This window comes from Neomonachus schauinslandi, chromosome 2 (genome assembly GCF_002201575.2).
Source record: "Neomonachus schauinslandi chromosome 2, ASM220157v2, whole genome shotgun sequence".
Lineage (NCBI taxonomy): Eukaryota > Metazoa > Chordata > Mammalia > Carnivora > Phocidae > Neomonachus > Neomonachus schauinslandi.
In genome coordinates, this window is record NC_058404.1 from 49,440,979 (window position 1) to 49,452,557 (window position 11,579).

Genomic DNA, 11,579 nt, shown 5'->3' on the forward strand with positions numbered 1-11,579 from the left:
GCTGAAACCTAACCCCCCATGTGATGGTGTTAGGAAGTGGGGCCTTTGGGAAGTGATTAGCTCAAGAGGGAGGAGCTCTCATGAATGGGATCAGTGCTCTTATAAAAGAGACCCCAGAGAGGGATACCTGGTTGGCTCAGTCGGTTGTTTTTTTTTGTTTTTTAAAGATTTTATTTATTTATTTGAGAGAGAGAATGAGATAGAGAGCATGAGAGGGGGGAGGGTCAGAGAGAGAGGCAGACTCCCTGCTGAGCAGGGAGCCCGAAGTGGAACTCGATCCAGGGACTCCAGGATCATGACCTGAGCCAAAGGCAGTCACTTAACCAACTGAGCCACCCAGGAGCCCAGTCGGTTGTTTTTAAGCCACCCAGCCTGTGGAATTGTTATAGCCACATGAATGGACTAGGACATGAGGCACACCCCGCCCTCCCCACCAAACTCCATAACTCTTTGGACCTCTCTTTAGGTTCAGTTTGGTTTATAGAAGTCATCCCCACATCTCCATTATATCGCAAGCTGTTTTGAGGAGGGACTGCTTCCAATGCATTGTAGCCTTAATTGCATTTAGTAGATAGGTAGTGCTGACCACAGATTAGTGGAGAGGGACTGGTGAAGAAAACGCATCTGGAGGGTGGAGGCAGCCACCTCCTGGAGGCCAGCATCTGGGGGCTTGACCAGGTCTGCCCTGGGCCTCCCTTGGTTCCGGGAAGACTGGCCCATTGTTATGGACTGAATGGTGCCCCACTCACACTCATTCATGTGTTGAAGCTTTAGCACCCCAGTGCCTCAGAATGTGACTGTATTTGGAGATAGTACCTTTAAAGAGGCAATCAAGTTAAAAGGAGGTTAGGGTGGCCCCTAATCCAATCTGACTGTAAGCCTTATATAAAGAGGAAATTTGGACACACCAAAAGACACCAGGGCATGCAGACAGAAGAAGCCTTACCAGAAACCAACCCTGCTGACACTTGGCTCTTGAACTTCTAGTCTCCAGAGCTGGAGAAAGTACATCTCTGGTATTTCAGCCACACAGTCCGTGGTAGTTTGTTACCGCAGTCTTGGCATACTAAGACACTCACGAACATGCATAGCGACCCAGATCCTGAATCACCAAGAACTAAGTATCTAAGCACTTACCATATTCCATTTCCATGAAGAACAGCAATTTCTAGGCTCCAAATGGAAAGAATTACTTTGATATAAACAAGTGATAGTAGGAAGTAGAAATTTGTGGACAAAACGTAAAATGTTCTCTCCACTGGAAAAGAACCTGCAATGTATCTGACTGTCTTATGGCTATGGTCTTTATTAGCATATTTTGCAACAAAGAGTGTATATGCTCCCTTTTCCAGCATAATTAGATTTCCTTTAAAGCTGGAAAACCTACAGTCTGGATCTGATTTGATGTTTTGCTTATCAGCCCACCACCAGTATTTCTAAAACTCTATGCCTAGGAAAACAACACTTAAAAAAAAAAAGCTAGTTTTAGTTGCATGCAATCTCTTTAAGTGCATGCCTGCATTCAAATATGTAAATATGTGAGTCATATTTGTATGACCAAATTATTTTTTTTTAAGATTTTTAAAATTTATTTATTTGAGAGAGAGAATGAGAGAGAGAGAGAGAGCACATGAGAGGGGGGAGGGTCAGAGGGAGAAGCAGACTCCCTGCCGAGCAGGGAGCCCAATGCGGGACTCGATCCAGGGACTCCAGGATCATGACCTGAGCCGAAGGCAGTCGCTCAACCAACTGAGCCACCCAGGCACCCTGTATGACCAAATTATTATCCTATTTTGTGATTCTATCTTATTTCTGTATGTCCCTCCTTAGGCTTTTCTTTTTTTCTTTTTATTTATTTTTTTTAGATTGTATTTATTTATTTAATTGACAGAGAGAGACACACACACAGTGAGAGAGGAAACACGAGCAGGGGGAGTGGGAGAGGGAGAAGCAGGCCTCCCGCCGAGCGGGGAGCCCGATGCGGGACTCGATCCCAGGACCCCAAGACCATGACCTGAGACGAAGGCCGACGCTTAACCGACTGAGCCACCCAGGCGCCCCTTTACTTTTTATTTTTAAAGATTTTATTTATTTATTTGACAGAGAGAGAGTGTGCACGAGCAGGGGGAGGAGCCGAGGGAGAGGGAGAAGCAGGCTCTGCGCTGAGCAGGGAGCCCGTCGTGGGGCTCGATCCCAGGACCCTAGATCATAACCTGAGCCCAAGGCAGATGCTTTACTGACTGAGACACCCAGGTGCCTCAGGCTTTTCTTTTTTTAATCAACAGTCATATTACAATGTCAAAGAGGCTCCCCATCCCTATTACAGAAGGTCAGTTCTTGCAAACCTGGAGCTGTTGGCGAGTCCTGTATTCATGGCCCCTCCTTAACCACCAATTTGTAGATACCAGTTGTGATTCCAAGGTAATGGGGGTCACCTCTGGTTTCTTTCCTGACCCGAGATTCGAAGTTTCCCCCTTTCTCATTCCCATGTCCTCAAGTGGGGGCAGACTTTGAGACTCAAGAGACATAGCACCGATTTTCCTAGCAGGGGAAGAACACAAACTCCAAGCCCCAAGAAGATGCCTGTCACTGAGGGAGTGGGACCCCTCACCCATACATATGGGTCAGACAGAGTGCTTTCGTCCACCCACGGTGGCTGGGTGCTATAGCCAGCAGCCCTCTCTTCTACCCTCTACATCCCTGCTCAGTTATCCTCTGAATCAGTCTTTCTGGAGCCGTAACCCACACCAGTCATCAGAATAGAAAGAATTTAAAATAAAGACTTGCTTACTAGGTATAAAGTTGGTAAGTGGGTAACGGAAAGGGAAAAAGAAAAACCCTCACAGCCAGTTGCCATCAGTATGTGTGTGTGTCTGGGGGAGGGGGGTCCGTTCCCTTCTCTTCATGTCTGTGGGGTAGAGTGAAAGCCCTCTCCTTCCCCTCTGCCTCAAGTCAGCTCTAGTCTCTGTGAAAACCTACACAAGGCCTGCCCTCTCCATCACCTGCTGGAAATTCCTCTAAAATTGACCTCTGAGGATAGATTTTTTAATAATCACTGCTACCTAATGGTGGTTCCACCCAATCTGGGCTCGAGTAGGAATGTTTACTGCATGCTGAACTCTTTCTAAGACACAGGTAGTTCCAGAGTTTCAACTGTTCTAGGTTTTTAAAAACTTTTTTCTACTACAGGTTTTAATTTCTGGGAGAGAGAGAGAAGCAATTGCCTTGGACTTGTCTCCCAGACAGCAGTCCTCAGCTTTCTTTCTACCATCTATATATAGCCATACAGCCTTCTCTTATCTTCTAGCTCGAGGCAAAACCTGCCTTTTCCTCCCTGTGATGCCAAAAGATAAAGATCGTGGTCATATAACTTGTCCCCTTTCCAGCAGCAAGAACCCTCATGTTTCTTGCAGGGTGAAAAATAAATGAAAGAACTTTTATATAGGCTATGCAGCAAGGCTTTAAAATAGAGATTTAAAGTGTTTTTTCTCACTGATGGTATCCAGGATACAGTCTTACCCAGATTTTGTGGATCATTATCGATTTTCTCTTTGTCCCTAATCAGATTAAACTGTGAGGCTAGGAGAAGGGAGGATATCCTGAGTTTTGACATGGTACTTAGATAGAAGAAAATAAACCAACACAAGTTCATACTATTCCGGGTAATTCAATTGGAAGGGAGAGAAAGGCAAAAGAAACAAAAGACCAAAATGTCAGTTGATAACACTGATTGCATGTGATACCACGTTTTCAGAGAAAGTGAGGAATCGCTTCTCAATGGTCTTCTTGACATCAAAGTGCCGATGTTGTATTTTGATAGTAATAATACCTCATTTATCCAGCATCATCAGGCATGAAGTGCTCCCCACACAACACATTCCCTGATGTCATTGGGCACAGAAAATGTTTTATTTTTACAATTTGGACGCTGTGCATTCTAAAATGAGCATTTCCCTGTTTTCTTAAGCAGAGCTTACTAGCTATAATTTAACATTTTTAATGAATCAATCACCACTTATGACAATCGTAACATCATTCTGGCAGGATACATCCCCCAAGGAAGAAAGCTGGGGATAGGAAAAAAGCTACTTGAAGTTGTCATGACCCAGCTGAGATGGGTGTAACAGAGTCTGTCTCAGGCTTTAGTGACATCAGCCCAGAACTGGATGGTGTACAGGGGCCTTCGTGCAATCACGCCAAGAAACAATCCAAAAGTAAGCTCTCCTCCTATGAGACAAGGCAGTGTTGGGTTCAAATAATTAATAGTAATAATAATAATAATAATAATAATAATATTTGCTTTGGAGAAATGTGCTTGCCCACAGATAATGTGCAAGGCCACACAATTCTGGATCTGAGTATAAGAGCATTTTAGTCTCAAATTGTTTTCCAGAAACACCGTCTACTTACTAGCAAGAATGAGAACTCCTGTGATGCTGTTTTTTGTCTTTTAACCAAAAATGGATATTATTCTTTTCTGTAGTAGGTGAATGGGATCAGATTATTAACATTACCATCTTGCACTGCTTGCTTTGTTTTTGCCATTTTTCCTTTCACTTTGAAAAAATTTCAAACTTGAAGAAAAGTTGTAGTAATAGTAGCTGGGTGATTCAATCGGTTAAGTGTCTGACTCATGATTTCAGCTCAGGTCATGATCTTAGGGTCCTGAGATTGAGCCCCATGTCAGGCTCCGCACTCAGCAGGGAATCTGTTTGAGATTCTCTCTCTCTCTGCCCTGCCCCTTACCCATGCTCTCTCTCTCAAATAAATAAATAAATCTTAAAAAAAATTATTCTAAAGAAAAAAATCAGATAGGGACAAAGATATCTATATAAAAATATTCTCTACAATGTTATTTATAATGGAAAAAATAGCATCATCTAAATGTCTAATAATAGAATAATGGTAAAATCAATGATAATGCATTTATACTTAGAATACTATGTAGGCATCTAAAGTTGTGTTTTCGAAAACTATTGTATTCTCTGCCCACTTCACAGTCTTCTGAGCAACACACCTTCTTCCCTGCTCTCCTCTAGAACTAAGGCCTGCCCTGAACCAGTCTTGCTGTCTCTGCTGGTAGCATCCTGCCTAACCCTTTCCTGGGAAGATGGATCTGCTGTGACTTCAAACCCGTGATGGAGCCCACTGGCTAGACTAAGGAACATGATGAAAGACTGTTTCTCCTAATATTAACCTCCCAAACCAGTAGCTCTTATTTCTGAGTCTCCTCTAGTCCTCTTGAGTCTACCCTTGGTGTTTAAAGTTTTTCCTTTCTTTTGGGCATCGATTCTGATTTTCTTTCCTGGATTCGTATTAGTATCTTTCCTGAAGCCTCGTGCAAGGACTCAAAACTCTGCCCCAGCTTCTCCCCCATTTCTTCTGCTCCACCAGTGTTGGTGCCTCCTGATGGACAGCTCCTGGTTACATTCTTCAGGCAGTTACCATATCGCCCCATGTCAGTGCCAGCTCTGACTAACTTTCTAAGCTTTGTCTGGAGTTAACGCCACTGCTCCTGATAATAACAAGGTAATTTCAACTGGGCAAAACTAAGATTTAGAGGAGAGAGAGATAAATCCAGCAAGATGTTAATGAACAGCCCTTACTTACTGTCAAGGTTATATAGAATTATGTTGTTTACTTTCCAAATATTCGGTGATTTTCCAGATTTCTTTCTGTTATTGATTTCTAATTTAATTCCACTGGGATCAGGAATAAACTCTGTATGATTTCAGTACTTTTAAATTTATTGAGATTTGTCTTGTGGCTCGGGATCTGGTCTATCTTGGTAAATGTTCCAAGTACACTAGAAATGAAGGTGTACTCTGATCCTGTTGAGTAGAGTGCTCTGTAAATATCAACTTGTAAAGTTGGTTGGTATGTTGTTCAAGTCTTTTATATTTGTCCTGAGTTTCTCTACTTGTTTTATCAGTTATCAATAGAAGGTGTTGAAATTTCCAACTATAATTGTGGATTTGGCTATTTTTCCTTCAAGTTCTATCAGCTCTTGCTTTATGTATTTTGAAACTTTGTTGTTAGGTAAATAACAAAGTTGTTACGTCCTCTTGATTACTTAAACACTTTATCACTACACAATGATTCTCTTTACCCCTGGAAATACTCCATGCTCTGAAATTTACTTTGCCTGATATTAATATAACTACTCTTTAGGTTAAGATTTGCACTTACATATTTTTCATCCTTTTATTTTTAACATACATGTGTCTTTACATTTAAAGTGGGTTTCCTATAGACAATGTATCATTGGATCTTGTTTTTTAAAATTGAATCTGGGGACACCTGGGTGTCTCAGTCGGTTAAGCATCTGCCTTTGGCTCAGGTCATGATCCCAGGGTCCTGGGATCGAGCCCCACATCAGGCTCCCTGCTCTGCAGGGAGCCTGCTTCTCCCTCTCCCTCTTCCGCTCCCCTTGCTTGTGTTCTCTCTCTCTCTCTGACAAATAAATAAAATCTTTAAAAAATAATAATAAATAAAATTGAATTTGATAATCTCTGCCTTTTAATTAGTGTTTTAGACCATCTACACTTAATGTGCTTATTTATATGGTTGGTTTTAAATCTACTATCTGGTGGTTTTTTTTTTTTTCTATTTTACCTTCTGTTATTTGTTCTTTTTTTCCTCTTTTCCTGAATATTTAGGATTTTGAGTTTTTTTAATATTCCATTTATCTTTTTAAGTGGTTTATTAGATATATCTCTATTTGTTTCTAGTGGTTGCTCTATGGTTTATAATATACATCTTTAACTTATAACACTCTACTTCCAGGTAATATTGTATCACTTTAAGTATTGTATAAAAACCTTACAACAATATATTTCCATTTCCTCTGGCCTTTGTGTTATTGTCATGTATTTTAATTCTACATGATATAAACCTCATGTTATAAACCTCATTGTTATTTTTGTTTTAAACAATATTTTAATTCTCACTCACCTCCCTCCATCAACCCTCAGTTTGTTCTCTATCATTAAGAGTCTCTTATGGTTTGCTTCCCCCTTTCTGTCTCTCTCTCTTTTTTCTCCTTCCCCTATGTTCATTTTACCATATGATGTTTTGATATGATTTCATATATGTATACATTGTGAAAGAATTTTCTTCCATCAAGTTAATTAACTAATATATTGATTACCTCAAAGGTATCAATTTGCCTTTTTTAAACTAATATTTTTTTTTGTAGTATCTATTCTATTGTTAATCCCATCTGAACATTAAATCTTGAATCTCTAGAAGTTCTCTTTGGGTCTTTTTAAATTTTTTCCATTTCTCTCCTTATGTTAATGCTTTATCCTATCCACTTTAGTGTTTAGAGTAAATTTATAATAGCCATTTTAATATCCTTGTCTACTAATTCTATCACCTGTGTCATTTCTGGGTCTCTTCTATTGAGTTTTCTCTTCGTTATAGGTCATATTTCTGTTTCTTTGCATGCCTGGTAATTTTTGTTTTGATATTATATATTGTGAATTTTCCGTTGTTGGGTGCTGGATTTTTTTATTCCTTTAAATGTTTTTGTGTTTTGTTCTGGGATTCAGTTAATTGTAAAGACTTTGATCCTTCTGAGGCTTGTTTTTAATCTCTGTTAGGTGGGTGGTCTAGGACTATCTTGGACCCACTACTAAGGCAATATTCTCCTGAGGACTCTACTTGATGCCCCATGTGTAGGAAGGTTTTTCCACTCTAGCTACTCCTAGCTTGATGTGGGATTTGGGGATTTTTCTGCCTGCTCCTTTCCAGTGGTTCTTTCTTGGTAGTTTCATGTATTAATCAGTACTCAGTTAAAGATTTGAGAGAATTCTGCTTCATATCTCTGGAGCTTTCTGTCTGTAGAGCTCTCTTCTCCACAGTAATCCACCCTATGAATTCTAAGCATCTTGGATTCCCCAAACTCTGAACTCTGTCTCTTCAACTCAAGGAGACTGTCAGGCTCTGTTTGGATTCCCTCTCCTTGTACAGTGGCCTGGAAACTCTATCTAGGCAGCAGGATGGGGCAATTGTAGGGCTTACCTTGTTTGTCTCCCTTCTTTCAGGGATCATTGTCCTATACTATTTTCCTATACCTGAAAACTGTTGTTTCATAAATTTTGTTTGGTTTTTTAGTAGCTTAACATCAGAGGGTAAATCTGGTCCCTGTTACTCCATCATGGCTGGAAATAGAAGTCCTCCACATCCCTCACTTGAAAAATAAACAGTGAAACTACGCAAACTGCAATGTGTGTGTTTAGAAGTTTAAAATGAAAAGGACCCGAGACCCACTGAGACCCATCTACATGGATGAACACTTTTTTATCTTACTTAGGCAGAAAACATTAAAATAAAAATGGAAGGATTTTAAATCCTAGAATTTCAATGCAGCAAAATACTTTTTTAATCATCCAGTTCACTTCCTTCTTTTGGTATATGAGGAAATGAAACCTTAGAAATGTTAAGGAACTGTCAAAGGTCCTATTAGTACTAGGTAGAGGTGGGATCAAAACTCAAGTCTTCTGACAAACAACCATTAAAACATGCCACCCCTATTCTGCCCCAAAATAACCATTTATCAAGTGCCATTAAGTACCATGTGTCAATACTTTTTAAGCATGATTTCAAACTTCCTGACAACTCTAACAGTGTCAAGGTAGGTATTACTATTATTGCCATTTTACTTACAGATAAATAACCTGAAGCTCAAACAGTTTAAATAATTTGCCCAGTAGTTCTCAAAGTGTGGCCCTTGGAACACTTCTGGGGGTCTCCTAGGTCAGACTATTTTTATGATAATACTAAGATGTTGTTTGTCTTTTTTTTTTTTTTTTTTTTACCATGTTGACACTTGCACTAAAGATTTAAAAACAAAGGTGGACAAAACCACTTGCACCTTAGCATGAACCAAGGTGGTGGCACCAAACTATACTAGTAACTATTATTTTTTTTCACTGTGTACTTTCAGTTTTAAAAAAAGCAAGTTTCACTTAAGAATGTTCCTAATGAAACAGTAGAAGTTATTAGTTCCATTAATTATTGATCCTTAAGAAGATGCTATTTTGTGATTTTGTGTGACAAAAAGGGCAGTGCACTTAAGACACTTCTACTACCTCAAGGGAAAACACTTGTATGATTGAGTTGTCAGCTGAATTTGACTTTTCCCCCATAGAACATTATTTATACTTGAATTAATAACTGACAGACAAACTATGGTTAATCAAAATGAGCCTACCACTTCAAAGAAAGTAACTGACAATATTTGTTGCCAATCATAAGATAAACTTTTAGGAAAAAAATTAGAATTTTATAAAACTTGTATCTGCCTCCATGAACTTAACAGCTTCTTGAAGAATACTTCAAGACTTTCCCGATTAAGTTGGGAGAGATATTAACAAGTATGATTTTTTAGGATATTATATAATGAAATATCAGAAGATCTGCTTAATTCAGTGAACAAATATTTTCAAAATGACTGATGCCACAGAATCATGCATTGGTAAAGATACATTCAAATTGTGAGATAGAAATGTATTTTAATGTAACAGAATATGAAAAAGTTCACCAATATGATTTCAGATTCTATACTGTAACTAGCCTTTAAGAAACTATCTTTTGTCAAGATCATAGTATCAAAGAACAATATCCAGAAATTATTTGAAAAGGCTATTAATACTCTTCCACATTCCAACTCTATATCTGTGTGAATCTGTATTTTCTTCGTATACATCAACCAAAAACATATCGTGACAGAATGCAGAAACAGATAAGAGAATCCAGCTGTCTTTTATTAAGCCAGAGAATAGATTTGCAAAAGTGTAAATAATGTCACTCTTCTTGCTAAATTTTTTGAAAATAGTTTTTTTCATAAAAATATGTTTTTATATTAATATATAGTAAGTTTATTTTAAATGAATTAGTAAATAATTGCTTCCAATTTTTGTCAGTTTTAACTTTGAATACAGTAAATATCAACCCACATCAACAAAAGCTCTTTAGAGTTCTCGATAAATTTTCAGAGTGTAGGGTCCTGAGATCAAAATGTTGGAGAAGTACTGATCTTAAGTAACACTCCTGGGAAGTGGGAAAGCCAGGTCTCTCGTCCATCTGGCTTTAAACCCATGTTGCTTCCATGGCACAATGTTACCTCCTTACCCAAAAGTCTCATTAGTATTAAAACAGGAAATAGAATTGGGTCCTTAAAGCTTTATTTTGCAATGTTTTTTTTTTTCCATAATATTTATTTTTCAATGTTTAGATATTTTTCTTTGCTGAAGCATGAGTTTCTTATCCCTAAAACTTTAGAACTCCATTAGGGACTCAAGATGACTCTTTTTGGCTATCAAATAAAAATGAAATGATGTTGCTCAGCAGTCAGCTGATGCCAGAAGTAACAATATTTTCAATTTTATATTGTATATAAAGTCCAAACGGTTGGAAGATGTTCTTTATTAGATTTTTAAAAACAAAAGTGATTCTGGTTCTTTGGCATCAGGCTTGTTTTTCATCTACTTGGTTCTAAGCCCTAAGAATTAAATTTATGCTTTGGGGGGAACAGCTTTGCTCGGGGACATTCTCAGAAGGAAATCTTGCATGCCCCTCCGCAGTACTGCATTCTCAGCAACCTCCCTCAGGCTTCTGTGTAGCTTTTCCATCTCCTTGTATTCACTTTTGACATCTACAGAAGAGCAAAAGTATGCATCAGGAGTTAGTGTCATTTTCAGAAATGTCCCCAGAAAACAAATCTCCTGAGGACCTCGTCACTTCTCCCAGAATGTGATATCTGGAATGAAATTTAGAGATCAGATAGTCCGATCAATTTATTTTACAAAAAAAAAACCTGATCAAACTGGGCACTCTTGCTCTTACCTTAAGGCTTATCTCAGCATAGGGGTCACCCTCAAAAGAAACACAAACCTACACATAAAAAGATCCAGGAGATCACTGGGTCATTACTAAGTCTTCACAAGAGCTCAGTGAAAGGAGATCCAAAGCCCACCCCACAATAAACCTCCCTAAGTCCTCTCCAGGCTTCTCTCTCCTTCCCCTGACCCTCTGCTCCTAGCAGTTCTCATTCTAGGTAAATTTGCTCTGTTTTGGCCTTTTGGGTTTTCAGTCATGAACGGCAATCAAATTATATATCCTTATGATGGTGAATTTTAGGTGTCAACTTGTCTGGGCTATGGTGCCCAGATATTTTGCCAAACATTATTCTGGAAGTTTCTGTGAGCATAGTTTTGGATGAGATTTACATTTAAATCAGCAGACCTTGAGTAAAGCCTCCTGTCCTCCACAATGTGGGTGGGCCCCACCTAATTAGGTAAAGGCCTGGCCAGGTCAAAAGTTGGTGTCCCCAAGCAAGAGGGAATTCTCCAGCAGACCACCTTTGGACTTCATCAGCAACATTAGCTCTTCCTTCTTCTACAGCAAACTGCTTTGGACTTGAACTCAAGTCTTTCCTGTGTATCCAGCCTGTTGGCATCCCCCATCAGATTTTGGACTCAGCAAACCTTCACATTCATATGAGCCAATTTCTTAAAGTAAATCTACCATCTATCTATCTATCTATCTATCTATCTATCTATCTATCTATCTAT

At 39.0% G+C, this 11,579-nt stretch overlaps 1 protein-coding gene across 1 annotated transcript in view; it reads right to left on the bottom strand.

Moving 5' to 3' along the window:
• Positions 1-10,520: 10,520 nt before the first annotated feature.
• The window catches only part of NUGGC (nuclear GTPase, germinal center associated), a 45,776-nt gene continuing 44,717 nt past the window's right edge, over positions 10,521-11,579 (bottom strand). The window contains exon 18 of the mRNA XM_044912808.1: positions 10,521-10,660. Coding sequence (XP_044768743.1) covers positions 10,521-10,660 — 140 coding nt within the window. The remainder of the gene's footprint in view (positions 10,661-11,579) is intronic.